Source organism: Pseudophryne corroboree, chromosome 1 (assembly GCF_028390025.1).
Source record: "Pseudophryne corroboree isolate aPseCor3 chromosome 1, aPseCor3.hap2, whole genome shotgun sequence".
Taxonomy (NCBI): Eukaryota; Metazoa; Chordata; class Amphibia; order Anura; family Myobatrachidae; genus Pseudophryne; species Pseudophryne corroboree.
This window is the reverse complement of record NC_086444.1, coordinates 270,090,750-270,113,193: the sequence shown is the minus strand read 5'-3', so window position 1 is coordinate 270,113,193 and position 22,444 is coordinate 270,090,750. Positions and strand designations below refer to the sequence as shown.

General features: G+C 42.1%; 1 protein-coding gene across 1 annotated transcript in view; it reads right to left on the bottom strand.

Moving 5' to 3' along the window:
- Nucleotides 1-8,565: 8,565 nt before the first annotated feature.
- Nucleotides 8,566-22,444, bottom strand: part of ADAMTS19 (ADAM metallopeptidase with thrombospondin type 1 motif 19) — a 512,659-nt gene continuing 498,780 nt past the window's right edge. Inside the window, exons 22-23 of the mRNA XM_063964256.1 lie at nucleotides 15,052-15,229; nucleotides 8,566-14,229 (exon numbers count right to left, since the gene is read on the bottom strand). Of these exons, the coding sequence (XP_063820326.1) occupies nucleotides 14,078-14,229; nucleotides 15,052-15,229 (330 nt within the window). The 3' untranslated portion in view covers nucleotides 8,566-14,077. The remainder of the gene's footprint in view (nucleotides 14,230-15,051; nucleotides 15,230-22,444) is intronic.

Below are 22,444 nucleotides of genomic sequence, written 5' to 3'. Positions count from 1 at the left end.
TACGCTGGGAATCTTCGCCAAAAGTTGACAAGGCGCTGACACGTTTGTCCAAAAAGATAGCACTGCCTTCTCAGGATACGGCTTCCCTCAAGGAACCTGCTGATCGCAGGCAGGAAATTACCTTAAAGCACATTTACAATCATTCCGGTACTATTGATCGACCGGCTATGGCGTAGGCCTGGGGTTGTAGTGCGGTTGTGGCATGGGCAGATTCCTTATCTACGGAAATTGACACCTTAGATAGGGACGCCATTCAAATGACCATAGAGCATATCAGAGATGCTGCCTTGTATATGAGGGATGCTCAGAGAGACATTTGTTTATTAAGCTCCAGAATAAATGCTATGTCTATTTCTGCTAGGCTGCTCTTGTGGACCCGACAGTGGACGGGAGATGCCGATTTAAAGCGGCATATGGAGTCCGTGCCTTACAAAGGGGTGGAGTTGTTTGGAGACGGCCTCTCGGATCTTGTCTCTACGGCTATGGCTGGTAAGTAAAATTTCTTACCTTATGTCCCCCCGCAGCATACAAAAAAGGCACCTCATTATCAAATGCAGTCCTTTCGTTCCAATAAAAACAAGAAGGTACATGGATCATCCTTTGTGCCAGAGGGAAAGGCAGGGGAAAAAAGCTGCACACAGCTAGTTCCCAAGAGCAGAAGTCCTCCCCTGCGTCTGCAAAGTCCACCGCATGACGCTGGGGCTTCCCGAGGGGAGGCAGATCTGGTGGGGGCTCGTCTTCGGTTTTTCAGCCACGTCTGGGTTTACTCGCAGGTGGATCCCTGGGCATTAGAGATTGTTTCTCAGGGATACAGGCTGGAATTCGAAGACTAGCCTCCTCGCCGATTTTTCAAATCAACTCTGCCGGCTTCCCCGTCAGAGAGGGAGCTAGTGTTGGCAGCAATCCAAAAATTGTATCTTCAACAGGTGATTGTCACAGTTCCTCATCTCCAGCAAGGAGAGGGATATTACTCAACCCTGTTTGTGGTCCCGAAACCGGACGGTTCGGTCAGACCCATTTTAAACCTGAAATCTCTGAACCTGTACTTGAAGAGGTTCAAGTTCAAAATGTAATCACTCAGGGCGGTCATCACCAGCCTGGAGGGGGGGGGGATTGGATGGTGTCCCTGGACATAAAGGATGTTTACCTTCATGTTCCGATATTCCCCCCGCATCAGGCGTTCCTGAGATTTGCAGTGCAGGACTGTCACTACCAATTTCAGACGTTGCCGTTTGGGCTTTCCACGGCCCCGAGAATTTTCACCAAGGTAATGGCGGAAATGATGGTGCTCCTGCGCAGGCAGGGGGTCACAATTATCCCATACTTGGACGATCTCCTCATAAAGGCGAGATCTCGGGAGAGGTTGCTGGACAGCGTGTCTCTGTCCATGAAGACGTTGCAGATACACGGCTGGATTCTCAATATACCGAAGTCCCAGTTAGTCCCTACAACGCGTCTGACCTTTTTGGGGCTGATTCTAGACACAGACCAGAAAAAGGTTTTTCTTCTGATCGAAAAGGTTCAGGAACTCATAGCCATGGTCAGGAACCTATTAAAACCAAAAAAGGTTTCAGTGCATCATTGAACGTGGGTCCTAGGGAAGATGGTGGCTTCCTACGAGGCCATCCCTTTCGGCAGGTTCCATGCGAGGACTTTTCAATGGGACCTCTTGGACAAGTGGTCTGGGTCCTATTTACAAATGCATCAAAGGATCACCCTGTCTCACAGGACCAGGGTTTCTCTCCTGTGGTGGCTGAACAGTGCTCACCTACTAGAAGGTCGCAGGTTCGGCATTCAGGACTGGGTCCTGGTGACCACGGACACAAGCCTCCGAGGCTGGGGAGCAGTGACACTGGGAAGAAATTTCCAAGGTCTCTGGTCAAGCCTAGAGTCTTGTCTCCACATCAACGTCCTGGAGTTGAGGGCCATATACAACGCCCTGCGTCAAGCGGAGGAATTGCTTCGGAGAAAACCGGTTCTGATTCAGTCAGACAATGTCACGGCAGTGGCTCATATAAACCGCCAAGGCGGAACAAGGAGCAGAATGGCCACGGCAGAAGTGACCAGGATTCTACGCTGGGCGGAAGGCCATGTAAGCGCGCTATCAGCGGTGTTCATCCCGGGGATGGACAACTGGGAGGCGGACTTCCTCAGCAGGCACGACCTGCATCCGGGAGAGTGGGGACTTCATCAAGAAGTCTTCGCACAGATCACGGATCGTTGGGGACTGCCTCAAATCGACATGATGGCATCCCGTCTCAACAAAAAGCTAAAGCGGTATTGCGCCAGGTCAAGGGACCCTCAGGCGGTAGCAGTAGACGCTCTGGTGACACCTTGGGTGTTCAGATCAGTCTATGTGTTTCCTCCTCTTCCTGTCATACCCAAGGTGTTGAGAATAATACGAAGAAGCAGGGTCAGAACAATACTCATTGTTCCGGATTGGCCACGGAGGACTTGGTATCCGGAGCTGCAAGAGTTGCTCGCAGGGGATCCGTGGCCTCTTCCTCTAAGGCAGGACCTGCTGCGGCAGGGGCCCTGTCTGTTCCAAGACTTACCGCGGCTGCATTTGACGGCATGGCGGTTGAACGCCAGATCCTAGCGGAAAAAGGGATTCCGGAGTAAGTCATTCCTACCCTGATCAAGGCTAGGAAAGACGTGACGTTAAAACATTATCACCGTATATGGCGGAAATATGTTTCTTGGTGTGAGGCCAGAGCTGCTCCTACGGAGGAGTTCCATTTGGGCCGTCTACTTCACTTCCTTCAAACAGGAGTGACTTTGGGCCTAAAATTAGGGTCCATAAAGGTCCAGATTTCGGCCTTATCCATTTTCTTTCAAAGAGAATTGGCCTCTATTCCTGAAGTACCGACCTTTGTGAAGGGGGTGCTGCATATTCAACCTCCCTTTGTGCCTCCGGTGGTGCCTTGGGATCTTAACGTGGTGTTACGTTTCCTCAAGTCACCTTGGTTTGAACCACTCAAAACTGTGGAGTTGAAATACCTCACGTGGAAAGTGGTCATGTTGTTGGCGTTAGCTTCAGCAAGACGTGTTTCCGAATTGGCGGCTTTATCACATAAAAGCCCATACTTGGTTTTTCACGTGGATAGGGCAGAGTTGAGGACTCGCCCTCACTTTCTGCCAAAAGTGGTCTCATCTTTTCATGTGAACCAACCTATTGTCGTGCCTGTGGCTACACGGGACTTGGAGGATTCCAAGTCCCTGGATGTAGTCAGGGCTTTGAAGATTTATGTGACCAGAACGGCTAGAATCAGGAAGACTGAAGCTTTGTTCGTTCTGTATGCGGCCAACAAGGTTGGCGCTCCTGCTTCAAAGCAGACTATTGCTCGCTGGATCTGTAACACGATTCAGCAGGCGCATTCAACGGCAGGATTGCCGTTACCGAAATCGGTTAAGGCCCACTCCACTAGGAAAGTGGCCTCTTCTTGGGCGGCTGCCCGAGGGGTTTCGGCATTACAGTTGTGCCGAGCAGCTACTTGGTCGGGACAAACACCTTTGCAAAGTTCTATAAGTTTGATACCCTGGCTGAGGAGGACCTCCTGTTTGCTCAATCGGTGCTGCAGAGTCATCCGCACTCTCCCGCCCGTTTGGGAGCTTTGGTATAATCCCCATGGTCCTTACGGAGTCCCAGCATCCTCAAGGACGTGAGAGAAAATAAGATTTTACTTACCGGTAAATCTATTTCTCGTAGTCCGTAGAGGATGCTGGGCGCCCGTCCCAAGTGCGGACTTCTTCTGCAAGACTTGTATATAGTTATTGCTTACGTAAGGGTTATGTTATAGTTTTTCGGTTGAACCGTGGCTATGTTGTTGTTCATACTGTTAACTGGGTAAGTTTATCACAAGTTATACGGTGTGATTGGTGTGGCTGGTATGGATCTCACCCTTAGATTTACAAAAATCCTTCCTCGTACTGTCCATCTCCTCTGGGCACAGTTTCCCTAACTGAGGTCTGGAGGAGGGGCATAGAGGGAGGAGCCAGTGCACACTCAGAGTCCAAAGCTTTCTTAAAGTGCCCTATCTCCTACGGAGCCCGTCTATTCCCCGTGGTCCTTACGGAGTCCCAGCATCCACTACGGACTACGAGAAATAGATTTACCGGTAAGTAAAATCTTATTATTCAAAGAGATTGATCCACAAATTAAAAGAAAACAAAGTAAAAAAACATGTTCAATGCAGTGGAAGAGGGAAACAGAATTAAAAAAAACACACAATTTGGCAGAATATTTAAATAAGCTCATTTTAATGGGAGATTTGAAATCAAATACAATAGCTCCCCCCCACACACTTAAAAATCTTTAGTATTTCAAATATTTCACCTCAATTTTAACAATGCCTTTTATTCAAAATACACAAAGAAGTGACAATGGCAAGTGTGATGCAAATATAATAAAAGTTTATACGATATAGTTGAATTTGACAGTATTAAAAGATTGTATTTCACTGGTGGCTAAATAACACTGACATATCTGTTTAATGTGCAGAAAGAAGTTGACATTCAGTACCCATGTATGATCTTAAATGAATTTGCTATTTAACAGTACAACAGTGATTCAGTGTAAACATATACAGTGTTTGTTTGCATTCAAGTTGTTGTACGCAGCATACTGTACTGTCCTGAGAAAATGGCGGTTGGCATTATCTTATAGCAATCAGCAGGTGACATATTTCAGCTTAAAACATAAGAAGTAGCACCATAAGAAGTAGCACCATAAATCAAGTCAATCTAATGTGTGCAAGACCTAAGTCAGCCATTCTGGTTAGGCCAACAGGGAATATGGAAGTAGCCACCTTGTGTTCTCTGGTAAACAGAACAGTAACACATTCCCTTATTTCAATTAAAACAGAGCTGCTAACTTGCCCTACTGCAGTATTACTAAAGTAAATAGACAGTGGTGCCTGGGAAAAAAAATGGGTATACTGTACATGAAATGGCCGTGGACAGGGATAATAGCATTGGCAATCAAAAGAATATCTTGTTATCACCTGTGCTCCACACAGTATATATGTAGCTCAATATAGAGTGAAACTCACCAATCACATGAAACCACATGAAACAGTACACAAAAAAATATATAGCTATCAAGCGCTTTTTCTCTAGGGTAAGAATTCCATTTTCTTTCCAAATGGGAATATATAGAAGTCAAAAAAGTGTAAATCACTTGATGTGAAAGTCAGTAAATGTAACTCAGTCTCATTCTAATGGAGAATATAATCGTCTATTGTCTTAAATGAAAATATGAAGTAGTGACTATGGACCCTATTCAGTACGGATTGCAAATTCTGCTGAGAAATCACAATTTGCAATCCTTTCTTTTGCATGCTGGAGGCCTCCCATCGTAGCGCAAGACCGTCAAGTATGCTACCTGCCGCCCACCAACTGCGACCATGCTCAAATTTGTATTGCACCGCAATTAGTGTGTGGTCGCAGAAACTAGGGAAGTCCCGCCGTCATTTTTTCGACGCCCAAAAAACGTAGCTGACACGCCTCCGTTTCCCCCGCGCCGCCCCCCAAAATGGTCAATGATGCCTCCCGCCCGCCCCATGAACGCCTCTGCCTGTCAATCAGACAGAGGCATTTGCAGTTAATGTGACCCAATCGCATTAACTGCGCATGTAGGATGGGACCTGCGCGTTTCCCACTACTCTCAGAAATTGCAATGAGAACCTGAAAAAGGCCCTATATACTCCTTTTCAGATTTTGATATTTGTACATTTGCTTGAATTCAGAGTTACATGTGCGGTATCTATGCTACCGCATAACCAGAGCCGGCCCTAACCAATATGATGCCCTAGGCAAGATTTTGGCTGGTGCCCCCTAGCACCGCCGCTAGTTCTGCAGGAGATGCCTGACATGAGTCAGCTGGCAGCTCTGCTAACGTCGGGCGCCTTTTGTTTATGAAAATGCATATTATTTGTATTACTATATGGCTAGGATGCACAAGCAGCTTCTGCTGATTAAAAAGATATGCAGCATGCCTATATTCTGTGCGCTACTGCTGCTGTACCTTCATACGAAATGCTACATTACAGTGATTTCCAGGAATACACGCAACGTAGCATTTTGTATGCAGATACAGCCGCAGTCACACACAGAATATAGGCATGCCGCATATCATTTTAATCAGCAGAAGCTGCTGGTGCCCCTAAGCATACCAAATGCCCTAGGCATTTGCCTAGTTTGCCTATGCCTAAGGCCGGCCCTGCGCATAACCTCTATTAATCAGCCATTGGAAGAAGCAACCATGACCTGGTGTGCGCCGTAATCAGCTATGGAGTTGGGAAAATGCCCCCCCCCTTTTCACCCACCTTATTCATAACAATATCTAAATAATGAAGCTTTGCAGAGTGAGCCACATCTCTTTCCTAGGCCACACTCAGTCAACGAGGCCCGTCAGATGTCTCGGTGGTCTTGCCTGTAACTCTGTCATGCCATGACACTCCCTCACTCAACTTAACCTATGAACGAGTGTCACCCAGATGCACCCATTTAGCTGTGTAAAACTCATAGATGCATGCGCCTGGCTCTGACACATGTGCATCTGATAATAATCATGCAATCTCCATGCAAAATGGACTTACATGCAAAAGTTAGTCAGGCCCTACGTGCGTAAGAGAATGTGTAATATACAAGTTCTAAACAACAATCCGTTCTAAACTACACATTCAACATAACCAGATTTATTTACTAACAATGATAAGGCTGTGTACACACTACAAAGACAAAGCGGTTGACTGTCTGTCACGATATCTGAGCAGCTGATTACGTAAGCTATACACACCTATCAATTGTGAAGTCAGTGTCGGCGGTCCCTGTAGCCAGTGTACAGGTGGTTGGCAGGTCACACATACACACATGCAGAGGCATTGGCTGTGCTGCAGTGCCGATGCAATATGTCTGTTAGTGACATAGTGTACAGATATATCTGGTGTACACACCCGCCAAACCTCTACTGATGTATCATTCATCCCTCAAACAAACAATATATCTTTCTATAGCGCACTTAGCCTGACACGTATATGCAGATGTGCTTGAAAATCCAACTTTGTTATCTGTATTTTAATGGAGTAATACAAAATACATCTGTATATTTTGTCATATAGAATTTACAACTCACACTGTAAATCATAAAAAGATTTGGAGGCGCAGAATAATATAAAAGTGTGGTGGTAAATATGCCATTTATTACACATACAGTATTTTACAATGTAATTTTCATATAGGTTAAAAATAATAAATATTACAAAAATACTCTGGATAATAGCAATTAAAATAAAAAAAGGAGAGAAAATTCTGAAACCATGTTCCCTTACAATGAAATTGAATCATAAAATGTTGCCTACAGGCTAAACTTTTATGACAACAATAATTTAAGATTGTTGTTACATTTTTATGTTAATGTGATTTTTTTTAAGATCTGAAAAAATAAAAATTACTTTTTTTTCACCAAATCTCTTGTAGTGTACTTTTGTAATAAAACCCAAATAATTTCACAATGTGTCCCCCGTTCTTTGCCTCTTTATAAATATTAGACTATAAATAAATAGAGAATTTCTTAGCAAAAAAAAGACATTTATAAATACAGTTTACTTTTTTTAAGCTGTCATAAGACTAGGGCACAAAGAGTGTTTGTTTATATCCCAGGAAAACACCCAGTGTTATGGGCCCTGCACACTGGTCGATACTAGTGAAAGATATGAACGATCTCATTCATTAATGAACGAGATACCTTTCATATCTTTCAGTGTATAGGCACCAGCGATGAACAATGCGCGGCCCCGCGCTCGTTCATCGCTGGTGCTGGCTCGTTTAAACATGCAGGCCAATATGGACAATCTCGTCCATATTAGCATGCAGTGCTATGGAGCCGGGTGACAGGGGGAGTGAAGAAACATCACTCTCCCCGCCCGTCTGCCGTATCAGGCGTTGGGCAGCTCGGCGGCGGGTCGCTAGGTGTGTAGGGCCCATAAGGCTTCATATTTAAAACCTGACCTGGTAACATACTGTATGTGTAAAATAGATGGGTCTCTGAATATATAATACCTTTTTATAATATGTAAGAGTAACTTTGGACTTTAACAAATATACAAAAATAGGTCCATAGATACATTAGTTTGTTTTAAAATAGCTGTAATGAGACATTTTTTGACTATAGGGCCTAATTCATGTTTGCAAGTAAAGAAAAACAGCAAGTAACATTGGGGCAGATGTATTAACCTGGAGAAGACATAAGGAAGCGATAAACCAGTGATAAATGCAAGGTGATAAACGCACCAGCCAATCAGATCCAATATGTAAATGAACAGTTAGGAGCTGATTGGATGGTGCGTTTATCACCTTGCACTTATCACTAGTTTATCACTTCCTATGCTGTCTCCAGGCTTAATACATCTGCTCCATTGAGGCAGATGTATTAAACCTGGAGAAGTGATAAAGCAGTGATAAGTGCAAGGTGATAACGCACCAGCCAATCAGCTTCTAACTGTAAATTTGCATATTGGAGCTGATTGGCTGTTGCGTTATCACCTTGCACTTATCACTGCTTTATCACTGCTTTATCATATCTCCAGGCTTAATACATCTGCCCCTTTGTGTCTGGAACAAACAATGTTGCAATGCAAGGGGAACAAAAACATTTACATTTTTCTGTGCAGGGTAAATACTGTCTGCTTTTGCATGTAGTCCACAAATGTTAGACAGCTTTATTTTTATACTGCAATTTAGATTTCAGTTTGAACACTCCTCACTCAACTGTAACGCTCTCTCACTTTTTACAACTACACCTGCAGTGCAACCTGGTTTTTGCTCAGTTGCTTAGTTTTTTTGCTTTACTTACGGGCCCATAGTACCCTAATGCTAAAAAATTACTGTCATTTTTATTTTAGTCTAATTTTTAAAGATGTGATTGGCAGGATAGAACATGTGACTAGCCAATGACCGCACCATCATTAGAGTTGCCAACTCATCCCTTTAAACTCTTCGCTGCTAAGGGCAAGTGGGACTTACCCTATACACTGCCTGAGGTTCAATTGTGGTTGGTAAAATGACCTAAAAGTCCTCACCTTCACATTTTATAGCTTGGACCTGGGGGGTGGGGATTTATATGAAGTCATCATCTTGTACCCATGATGGTGTCATTAAATGCATATTCCAGGGCAAATATTTCAGGACTTTTTTAAAACCAGAAAATAAGGTAGAGAGCATTAAAAGTGCTCTGTCTCCGCCACCCTGGTGGTAAAAGACTCTGGGATTTGAGATCCGAGTAAATCTGGGTAAATCCGAACCTGCAAATCTCTAATAAAAACACACTTTTTGTCAATTTTGGGGGATTGTCTTTCCCTTTTGAGAAGAGTACAAGGAAAATACAATATACTATTTCTCGTTTCTGAAAATTCAAAGTTTTCTGAAAAACAAAAAAACTAAGAACAAGGTATAATCTGTGTGGGTGCCTCATAATTACTAATACTGATGTAAAAATGAGACCAGCTCAAAAAGTGGCAAAAAAGGGGTTAATAAGAGACACATATCAATTACTTTGGTTCTATGACTGCGTTTCCCTTATTAAAGGAATAAAATGGTGACCCTAATCATGCCTTTAAGAGCTGGATAAAGACCCTGTGGATCCGTAGGCAACATGCTGTTTCTGCTTTCTTCCCACCTTGGTTTGTCAAACAGTTTAAGGAAATCTGTGCAGCTCAGTGACTACTGTGCTATAGGGAGGAGCCTAGGTTGCAATGGATGCTAAAGATATACATATATTGTACAAAAGTCTAGTTATTTCACAATAAGACCAAATCACCAGACCAGCATGTGTGTGACCAGCCAAACTGTGTTGCCCAAAAGAAAATTCCCAAATCAGAGAAGGATAACTAAAGATAACATACAACATCTTATGCAGTGACTCCACAGTAATATATATGTTATATAGATTTTTGGTTATTACATGGCAAATTACATGAGAACAAATTACTAATCTATCAATCACTAATGAAGAACAATTTATCTGACTTACTGATTATTTTGCTAAAATGGCCACACACCTAGAGACCCAGCTTGTGTTATGTAGACCAGTTACATGAGTTAATTTATTAATATTTTGTACTACTGTTGCTAACACTATATTCCTTTCAGCAACAAGGACATAATTTAGGTGATATTCCCTTGACAGATCTAAGAATTTTAAATTCAAAAAGATGTCTTTTATGGAAAAAGGTGGAATTCTTACATACAGTATTAAAGCTTAAGCTAGAAGCGAATGCCAACAGGACAACATAAGAACATACTTAGATCACACAAGGATATAACATATACCTCTTTTCAGACATTTATTGTAGCTTCAAAGATAAAACCAGAAAACAAGAAGAACTTCTATTTTCTGGCATAGCACCATATAACGAGACCAGATTTTTCTGCCACCCCAGTCTTCGAAAACTACAGTACTCAGTGCAGATATTATACTGTGTTAGCTCTTTGGTATAATTATTTAGTATCAGAATGAGCTAGTGCAGCGATAAGACTGGCCAGGGCTCTTCTACTGCTACTGAGAAGAGATTACAAAATTAAAATAAATCTCACCACTTAAACCAATTGAAATGATCCCATGGAAAAGAAAAAAAAACCCCACTGAATACAATAATACAGTAGGCATCTCTGATTCATTACCATTTGTCCAGAAATTCTACTTATCCAATTTACAGACAGGTAACCGGTTACCACAAATTGTACATTTGGTTGTGGTTAACTTCATTGTATAGGGCAGAATAAAGTAATTATGAATGTAATCTAATTTAGTGAATATTGTGAGACAATCTATTTTACCATTTCAATTCTAGATCTTCCCCATGTCAACAAGTGGCCTAAACTCATCCAATTCAGTTATAGACTATCAGACTTGGTCAATTCTAATTCACTTAATTGAAATGGTAAAATAGAAAGCTGAAGATTATCAACTCCAAAGCTACAGATGGCGGTGACCGGTTACTTGATAATAAGTGGGGTATAAAAGTAAATACTGACTCTTTTCCAAGAGTAGAACCACTGGAGTTCGATGACTTACACACTGCTGATCCTGAAGGTCCCCCTTCCCTTGCCATCACAGGAAGCTTACTCATTGTTTTTCCATCACTGTACTATAAACTTTCCTAATTATGGAAGCTAAGGCACAGGTAAGAATCCATTCAACCTCCAGAGTGAATATAAATGGCGATTGTCCATGGCACACAACTACAACCATTGCATTGGAGGAGAGCAGTGAAAACATATTTTCTTGGACATTTCCTTCAACATTAGCAATTATAGGGCTGTTATGGAGCAAAGCAAAAAATTTGTAACATTGTGCCAGGAAAAAAACATGTTGCAGTGCTAGGAGTGTATATTATTTTTTTGCCTGCATGGTAAATACTGGCTGTTTTTGCATGTTCAGTAGTCCACAAATAATGCACAGCTTTATTTTTGCACTGCAAAGAGTTAAGTTAGGACTCACCCCTCCCAAATCTAAATCTCTCTGCTCACTTTAAATCTTCCCCAGCTGCAGCGCAACATGGTTTTGTCAAGGTGCAAAGTTACTCCTGTTTTTGCTCTGAACTCTGAAGCAGACACTATATATTCATCTGTTCTCTCAAAATTGTAATACAATATAACAGAATATTCAAAACATGTATACTTTATATTTGTAGGTACAGTAATGTGTGGACTCCACGCAGACATAAAATTACTGAAATAACCAACATGGCTTCATAATCTGTTTAAAATAATGCCTCTGTTATATCTACATGGAGATACCTTTTGTGTAGCTGTAGAAATAGATGTTTGTCAAAGCACATTTTGTGATGGTTTAAATGATCCATAAAAGCTTATTATTATCAGCTGAGTACATCCTAAAATGTCGGGAAACATATTTCTGCTAAACTGCACTGGTTATCCAATGTAAAATCTTCCTTGCGTTGTTACTTTTTATTAAAGCAGTCGGGGAAGTGAAATTCAGGCAATGAGAGTGCACAAAACACCATAGCGAGCCTGTCATGTCACTGAGCTTACTTAGAGGGGGATTCAATTAGCAGTGGTAATTTACCATGGGCTCATTAATCCCATGGGGCTATTCAATTAGCCTTGAAGGCAGCCTGCAGTCTGCCCTTAAAGGGGAAATCTTTTCATCTTTTTGAGACTGAGCAGACTTGAAAAAAAATAAATGCTATAGATAGCCTGTTATCGGGTGCAAACACAGTATTAACCACTTAACTGATGATTCCTCCCCCCCAAAAAAACGCTCAGAAATTGTCTTTTTTTTTAATGAGTGAATTAGGTGAAGAACATGAATTTAACCCTATCCAAAATGATTTTAGTTAAAAAAAAGATTTTTTTCTTCAAACATCGAAACATCAAGAACATTGCGACCACCGGAACATCGGTAACATCGCGACCATTGCAACTTTATTTTTTAGAGCCCGGACAGCTGCCAGATACACAGGAAGGGGGGGTGGGGGCTTGGGGGCGATTATTTACACTTACCAGCGGCTGCTATTGTCTGCAGCCGCTGGGGAAGAGGATCCAGCCGTGCTGCCCTATCAGCAATGACCGGCAGCACAGCAACACTGAGTGAAGGGTGCAGGGAGGCTGCAGCAGCGAGGGGGAGTTTTCCTTCCCTGCCGCTGCTAACACTGTTTATTTGACTGGTCGCATCCTGTGCGACCATGTCAGATAAAACACTGCCTGGTGTGGTCGCATCTGATGCGACCCTGCCAGGCAAGTGGTTAACACACAGGTTCAGGAACTTATCCCGGATTCTATGTGTTAACACCCAATTACAGGTTCATTTTACGGGTGAGGCAAAAGGGCTGTAAAGCCCGAGGCTACCACCTTTTTTCATCCCGATTAAATTAACAGGGATTATTTAATTTAGCCCTAGGACTGAGTTTGGGAACATACTGAGATTTTGGGTGATCAGGGTGGGTCAGTGTAAATCTGCTAATAAATGTCATGTGGTTTCCTCCGATAATAAAAGGAGCTAAAAGAGGGATATGATGGGACTTGGAAGCATGCCCATCATATACTCTCTGTAACCAAACATACTAGGCTATCCCCCTGCATCACAGGAGATCTGCACTCTGAATTTCTGTCAGGATAAATTGCATACAGTATAAAAGCACTGTTAAGCAATTCAAATGAAATTATGAAAGATATTAATAAAACACATCACAGTTGTGCCCTTACTTATCCTGGTTGTTTAGTAACAAAATGTGCGTGAAGAAAACATTGAAAAATTTAATTGCTGTAATAAGCATAGTGGACCAAAGAACCTAAGTAGGTAAGGCTTATACACATTTGGAACATTTGCAGCATATAGGTCCCACTTTTCTACTTTTAAAATGTAGAGCCCAGTAGAATGCTAGAGTGGGCATCCAGTAGGGAGGTACTAGGGCATTGCACTGGGATCACATCATTGTGCCCAGTACCATCCTGTAGAAATAAGTGATTTGCAGCATTGTACGTTGGGGGTGGAGCCAAAATGCTTTGATGCAATGCAAACCATTTAATGAGGCCCCCGGATTTTAGTAAGGGAGTAGGCAGGATCCTGGAGGCTTCCCTACTCGTGCAGGATGCAAGAGAACACTGGCATTCAGGAGTCAGGTGGATAGTCCGAAAGCGTAATAAGCAAATCTGAGAGGGGGTCATAATTTAATCAGACCATTGGACACCATTTATGCCAGCTGTAGGTGTTTACAGAAGCGGGCACAAGTGCAAAAGGAGACTTGTGCCTGTACTAGCTCTTTGCCACTAACCCCCTAATTGTGCTTGCTTGTACATATCAATGTAGCCTAAAAATAGGCACAAAGCACATAGCCAATGACATAATTAATTTATATAAAAGCAGAAAGATGTTCCTTACTGTAATATAATCAACAACAAAAAAGAAGTCATGTGTGAGGCAACTGTGATGCGGGAAATGAAGAAAAAAATAAATAAAATTGATTAAATTATATGAATCTGGAAGAATTTTGGTTGTAATATGTTGGAAACGTATGTGCGTTTTTTAAGGTATGAGGTTGAGCGTCAGTGAAGGTCAACTCCTATGTTGCATCTTCTGAGCATAGAAGTCCCTACATGTTTCACAGCAACGCTGGTACCATCTCATGTCTTGGCAGAGGTTTTTCTCTCGTATGACTTTACAGTATACTGGCCACTGATCCTGAAGACACTTGAAGGTTAGAGCAGCTGCAAATAGAACAAAAAGTGCAGACATGTCAGAAACCAAGTTTGTGCTTTAAGGATGACTCTGAAAAAAATATGTTAAAAATGTTCTTCTTAATACACAAGAATGGCCACAGTTTAGAAACAACTGTACAACTCAATACTAAGGAGTAGACGTGGTAAGTAAAGTATTACCTGAAATTTACTATTCTATGTAGGGAAACAAACTAGTATTGTTCAGTTGATCCAGTGTAGTATCAACCTCCAAGCCTAAGCTTGCACCAAATAGAGTAAAAAGCAAAAACCAAAAAACAGCACTGAAGAAAATATACAGTATAGAAAGGTGAGACATGATAAACATGAATATTTAACATCAAATTATTAAAGCACCAATATATAATAATATCACATCATAAAAATGACATAAAATGGGTGTAAGCAACTAGGTACAAGGCCGTAACTAGGTATGTGCCGAGTGTGCCACCACACATACCAATAAGCTAAACAAAACAATTTTTGTGAAATTCTGATGCAATTTGTGGGCAGATGTCAGGTATTCTGTGATACATCTGAATAATAGCAGATGTTTTTTTAAAACAAAATATTTCACATAAAAGCAGACAGAGGGCTATGCTGAAAACATATGTATTGTACCTACAGCATGAAGGAAATATTTACGTGGCATAGGACTGTAGATTCTCTTTTATTACTGACTGTGGTCCAAAAGTTACAAATCACTTCATAAATGTTTTTTGCAGTCTAGACGCACAAAATAAGGATATTGACCTGGAATATAGTTACAAAAACCTTAGATGCATTTATCTGGTAATTATTTTGTGCGCTTACCAAGGCGGGGTGAAGTTATTGTGTTAACATTTATTCTTTCATTACAGGCCTGTAGATGACACGGTCTATATGCTGCTGGTTTTTCAGATGAAAAACATTCATTTCCATGTCTTCCAGTAATTTTGTGCATGCATTGAATTACTCTTGATTGCATGCCTTTTCCACAAGTCACGGAACACTAAGTACAATAAAAAAAAAAAAATACATAAAAATACAAGTTAACATTTTATTTGATACCTGAGATGAAGCTTTCTATAAATAAGTTATATTTAATGTAATGTACATGCTAGGTTTTTAAAAAGCAAGAAGTCTAGAATAGACTGCCAAATAATTTTATTCATCTCCAATTTTGAAATGTTATAAACTTTTTCTTTTTTCCAAAAATTTTCTGAAAATGCATATGGACTACATTTTCTTTTTTTATTATTTTGGAAAGCAAGAGACAGATATCAATATTTAAAATACAGATATATAATAATGAATAATGGGGAAAAGATGTATCTGGAAAAAAAAAGGATTAACACTTTATTAATTAAAATTTACTAGCATTGAACAAAGTTCTACAGGGAATATTGAAATACTTAAAATTCCCATTACAACTTTTTTAATAGACAAAAATTAAACTTTATTATTCATTGCTGTAGGTACAGTAATGCTAGCTTGTCAATTTGTCAATTTGCTACCAAGCATAGAATAGCCATGCATAACATTATTTTAGCATATGGAGTACTCTCTTAAATAAACTAAACATCATTTAGAAGCTGCCTAGGAACAGAAACCAACATTACATATGGAGCTAAATGTAACGTATATGTTCCTTGTAGCTCATGCACATTGGTCCATAGCAAATAATTAAACAATCCTGTCTACTGATGTCTTTGTGGTATATGTTAAAAATCCAGTTATGTAGAGTCTGAACTAACACCCCTTTTAGACCACCAGCTTTTAACACGATTATTGGCTTGCAAATGAGCACGCATAACCCGTGTTGATGTGCGGTCGGAAAGGTCCCAGTTGGAATAATCTGGGTCGAGTTGGTATTCCAACTCAGGTATTGAGCAGGGTTGAACACGTGTTCAACCCGGTTCGCTGTGCTGTGTGAATGGGAAGCCGGGTTGATGCAACTGTTTCCAACTCACTCTGTGTGGTCGGGCGGCGCTTGAAGATCATGTGATCTCTATGCACCACCCCTGCCGCCTCACTGGTGATGTCACCAACCCAGCAATATACCGGGTTGAGGACAGCGGCAGTGACGGGTCTGCGGCGGGTCGCATGCAGAAAGCACCCATGTCAGGCTCCCGCCTCAGGTGGTGTGAAAGGGGTATAAAGGGACCCTGTGGAGAAGGTACTGTAGGCGCAATATGAAGCTGGAGAGACACAATACCAAGGCAGGGGCTATCTAGAAGTTGGCAGTTGCTGGGATCCATAACAATTGTTTTCTGTGAGCTTGGGCCCCATGATGCATAGTTGTTGAGTACTTGGGAGGCCTCATCTCTGTTCTTCTGAGCATTTGCAGGTGCCAACATGTGCAATAGAACCTTATAGGGGTCTTCAGTTTTATCTCAGTGGAACTCAGGAGAGTAAAGCAAAGCTCAGCAAAGTGGGTGAACAATCCCTCATCACTTCAGGGTCCCACAGCAGTTGCTGAGCAGATAAGGCTGTAGTATGGGTGAATCTTGGGCGTGACGTGGCTAGTTTTGTCACAATTCCACCAAATATTTTATTTAAAAATGCATAGAAAAGTCAACACTGTCCTGGGTAAATCCTAGACAGGTGCAACCCTTTCTCTAGCACACTCGATAGTCCAGCATGAGAAAATAAATGAAGACGCAAAACATCTGCTAAATATCACTCATAGCCTGTATCATACAGTACCTCTAAGTATTTCCATCTATTTCCACTGACCTAATTTTCAATGGCAGCATTGTCACTTCCCTATTAACCACAGGAATTCAGGGCTGGGGAAAATATATTTTTATGATAATATGCTGTCAAAAGAAAGCCGGGTCCATCCAGGGGAAACAATAAATAGAAGAATACTTATTCATTTTGGTGACTCAGAATAGTACCAACAGAGTACAGTATTCATTAAAGGTATGTCATGCACACACATAAAGTATGGCAACTTGGGATACTGTAAGAAACACAAATCAGAATGTGTTCAGGAAAACACTGTAGAAACACATACAATACAAACCATCTTTTTGAACAAAATTAATCTGCACACTCAGCAAAAGTACCAAATAAATCAACTATGCCAAAAAGTATGAACAGTCAGAACTCATGTGACCAGCAACATAGCACAGAAAATGCTGCTGACTAAAATGTGAGAAGTCCTGTCAGCCTAGAGTCACTATTGTGCCAAGCAGAGGAGTCCTTATAGGACTACGATACCAGGGCACAGAAAAACACTGCCTGCTATGATGGCAACAGGCAACAAGGAATGCAATGACTATCCTCTAGAGCAGTGGTTCTCAAACTCGGTCCTCAGGACCCCACACAGTGCATGTTTTGCAGGCAACACAGCAAGTGCACAGGTGTATTAATTACTCACTGACACATTTTAAAAGATCCACAGGTGGAGCTAATTATTTCACTTGTGATTCTGTGAGGAGACCTGCAAAACATGCACTGTGTGGGGTCCTGAGGACCGAGTTTGAGAACCTGTGCTCTAGAGGATGCAATCATAAATGAGAATCTGCGTGGATAGACACTATGGTTGGAATTCAATTATTTTCACCCCCTTTCACCCCGGTTCTGTTTCTGCTAATGGGTGTTGTTTAATCATTTCAGCTCGCTTCCCCTGGGGTAGCGAGGGCGTCTAACCCTTTATGGGGATCACTTTAGAAAGGAGATTGGGCGTGATATATCATTTGAATACCACCCTATGATGGTAAAAGATCTTCGGCATTGTCAAACTCTCTAACAAAGTCAGCATCGGAATCCGTCACCAGCAAATATGCAGATTAGTGGTAGAGTGCTACCAACAAGCATCGCTGACAAGCAACTGGCAAGTGGGGCTATAGCACACTGATGATGCAAATGCACTGACTTAATCAGCTCAGATAGGCAACTGCCCATGTCCAGCATATGTAAACTCCAGGTATTCACCTCTGCAGCACTAAAACCTAGACATGCTCCTCTATCACAAAATCCTTTGCCATACATTACCCACTGCCAATCCTCAGAGGCACTGTCAACCACCATGTACCGGAGTTTCCACAACCTTTCATTTTGTATGGGTATAGCTAAATGATCTTACCCTACATTCACAGCGGACACATGTACAAACTAAAAACATAACCTGGCATGGACAGATAACAAATCTCCAGTTCTACAATGTGCAAAGGTGTAAGCATTAGTGATGAGCGAGTTCGGATCCTCGGAATCCGACCCGCCCGAACTTCACCTTATTTTTACACGGGTCCGAGCGACTCGGATCCTCCCGCCTTGCTCGGTTAACCCGAGCGCGCCCGAACGTCATCATCCCGCTGTTGGATTCTCGCGAGACTTGGATTCTATATAAGGAGCCGCGCGTCGCCGCCATTTTCACATGTGCATTGAGATTGATAGGGAGAGGACGTGGCTGGCGTCCTCTCCGTTATAGTAGAACACAGAGTGACTTAGTTAGTTATAATTGTGGGGAGGATTGGGGACGGGGAGCAGCTGTTAGGGAGTACAGTGCAGGGTTTTGATTATACCACCAGTGAGTTTAATCCTTTGTTTGTTTCTCTGCCTGAAAAAAAAACGCTCCACCATATCTGTGCTCACTCAGTGTGCTGCACTGCTGCATGATATATCTGTGCTGAGTGCACTGCTCTGCTCACACTGCCTAATTGTGGGGACTGGGGAGCAGTTATAGCAGGAGTACAGTGCACAGTTTTGCTGACAGTGACCACCAGTCCAGTATACGTTTGTCTGCCTGAAAAACACTCCTGTGTTTTTTTTTTTCTTCATACTAGTTTAGCAGTCTGCTGACAGTGTCCACCAGGTCCGTTATACAGTATATTATATATATAAGCAGCAGTACGGTAGGCCACGGCTGTACCTACCTCTGTGTTGTCAGTGCACTCGTCGTCCATAAGTAATATAATACTATACTATCCATCCATCTACATTGTATACCTGTGGTGCTTTTTTTTCCTTCATACTAGTTTAGCAGTCTGCTGACAGTGTCCACCAGGTCCGTTATACAGTATATTATATATATAAGCAGCAGTACGGTAGGCCACGGCTGTACCTACCTCTGTGTCGTCAGTGCACTCGTCGTCCATAAGTAATATAATACTATACTACCCATCCATCTACATTGTATACCTGTGTTTTTTTTTTCTTCATACTAGTTTAGCAGTCTGCTGACAGTGTCCACCAGGTCCGTTATACAGTATATTATATATATAAGCAGCAGTACGGTAGGCCACGGCTGTACCTACCTCTGTGTCGTCAGTGCACTCGTCGTCCATAAGTAATATAATACTATACTATCCATCCATCTACATTGTATACCTGTGTTGTTTTTTTTTTCTTCATACTAGTTTAGCAGCCTGCTGAGAGTGTCCACCAGGTCCGTTATACAGTATATTATATATATAAGCAGCAGTACGGTAGGCCACGGCTGTATCTACCTCTGTGTCGTCAGTGCACTCGTCGTCCATAAGTAATATAATACTATACATCTACATTGTATACCTGTGTTGTTGTTTTTTTCTTCATACTAGTTTAGCAGTCTGCTGACAGTGTCCACCAGGTCCGTTATACAGTATATTATATATATAAGCAGCAGTACGGTAGGCCACGGCTGTACCTACCTCTGTGTCGTCAGTGCACTCGTCGTCCATAAGTAATATAATACTATACTATCCATCCATCTACATTGTATACCTGTGTTGTTGTTTTTTTCTTCATACTAGTTTAGCAGTCTGCTGACAGTGTCCACCAGGTCCATTATACAGTATATTATATATATAAGCAGCAGTACGGTAGGCCACGGCTGTACCTACCTCTGTGTCGTCACTCGTCGTCCATAAGTAATATAATACTATACTATCCACCCATCTACATTGTATACCTGTGGTGGCTTTTAGTTGTGCGCAAAATATGGAGAACAAAAATGTGGAGGTTAAAAAAATAGGGAAAGATCAAGATCCACTTCCACCTCGTGCTGAAGCTGCTGCCACTAGTCATGGCCGAGACGATGAAATGCCATCAACGTCGTCTGCCAAGGCCGATGCCCAATGTCATAGTACAGAGCATGTAAAATCCAAAACACAAAAGATCAGTAAAAAAATGACCCAAAAATCAAAATTAAAAGCGTCTGAGGAGAAGCGTATACTTGCCAATATGCCATTTACGACACGGAGTGGCAAGGAACGGCTGAGGCCCTGGCCTATGTTCATGGCTAGTGGTTCAGCTTCACATGAGGATGGAAGCACTCATCCTCTCGCTAGAAAAAAGAAAAGACTTGCGGCAAAAGCACAGCAAAGAACTGTGCGTTCTTCGAAATCACAAATCCCAAAGGAGAGTCCAATTGTGTCGGTTGCGATGCCTGACCTTCCCAACACTGGACGGGAAGAGCTTGCGCCTCTTTTTTTCTTTGCGTCATGTGCTGTTTGGGGAGTATTTTTTGGAAGGGCCATCCTGCGTGAGATGGGCCAGGTGTTTGTGCCGGCCACTAGGTTCCCTTAGCTTACTCACACAGCTACCTCATTGCGCCTCTTTTTTTCTTTGCGTCATGTGCTGTTTGGGGAGTATTTTTTGGAAGGGCCATCCTGCCTGACACTGCAGTGCCACTCCTAGATGGGCCAGGTGTTTGTGTCGGCCACTAGGGTCGCTTAGCTTACTCACACAGCTACCTCATTGCGCCTCTTTTTTTCTTTGCGTCATGTGCTGTTTGGGGAGTATTTTTTGGAAGGGCCATCCTGCGTGACACTGCAGTGCCACTCCTAGATGGGCCAGGTGTTTGTGTCGGCCACTAGGGTCGCTTAGCTTACTCACACAGCTACCTCATTGCGCCTCTTTTTTTCTTTGCGTCATGTGCTGTTTGGGGAGTATTTTTTGGAAGGGCCATCCTGCGTGACACTGCAGTGCCACTCCTAGATGGGCCAGGTGTTTGTGTCGGCCACTAGGGTCGCTTAGCTTACTCACACAGCTACCTCATTGCGCCTCTTTTTTTCTTTGCGTCATGTGCTGTTTGGGGAGTATTTTTTGGAAGGGCCATCCTGCCTGACACTGCAGTGCCACTCCTAGATGAGCCAGGTGTTTGTGTCGGCCACTTGTGTCACTTAGCTTAGCCATCCAGCGACCTCGGTGCAAATTTTAGGACCAAAAATAATATTGTCAGGTGCGAGGAGTTCAGAATAGACTGGAAATGAGTGGAAATTATGGTTATTGAGGTTAATAATACTATGGGATCAAAATGACCCCCAAATTCAATGATTTAAGCTGTTTTTTAGGGTTTTTTGAAAAAAAAACACCCGAATCCAAAACACACCCGAATCCGACAAAAAAAATTCGGTGAGTTTTGCCAAAACGCGTTCGAACCCAAAACACGGCCGCGGAACCGAACCCAAAACCAAAATACAAAACCCGAAAAATTTCCGGTGCACATCACTAGTAAGCATATCATCAAAATTCAACCTGCTTCCACTTTGTTACCATCCATTTAATATAATCTTGTATGTCTTTTCAAAAACTCAGGGATGTCAATTTTTACTATTGTACATGGCTGGGATTTTTACTCCGAGGGTCGCGCTGCTATTTTCATACAGGACAGGGGTGTAAGTTTTGCCCCAAATCAGAGCTTTAGGGGGTAATTCCGAGTTGATCGCAGCAAGAAATTTGTTAGCAGTTGGGCAAAACCATGTGCACTGCAGGGGGCAGATATAACATGTGCAGAGAGAGTTAGAGTTGGGTGGGTTATATTGTTTCTGTGCAAGGTAAATACTGGCTGCTTTATTTTTACACTGCAATTTAGATTTCAGTTTGAACACACCCCACTCAAATCTAACAAATATTATATCTGCCACACCTGCAATGCAAATGGTTTTGCCCAACTGCTAACAAATTTGTTGCTGCAATCAACTCGTAATTACCCCCTTTGTTCGTTGGATTTAATCCTATAATTTATTGGGATCCATTTTGCTCCTCCATTTACACTTTAGAGGAAACACATATAAACACAACTACTACAACCAAAAACTTTCACTACATTACATGTCCACATATACTCTATTCTAAATCATCCGCAACTGAAGATTTATAAGCTACTGTTGCCTAGCCACAAGATTACAAGAGATTTAAAACACAGTAATACTCATAGGTAGCACAACTTTAAAACACTGTGTATGTTATTGTGTGACTATTTGAATGTTGCAACATTATTGCATGCTCTGGA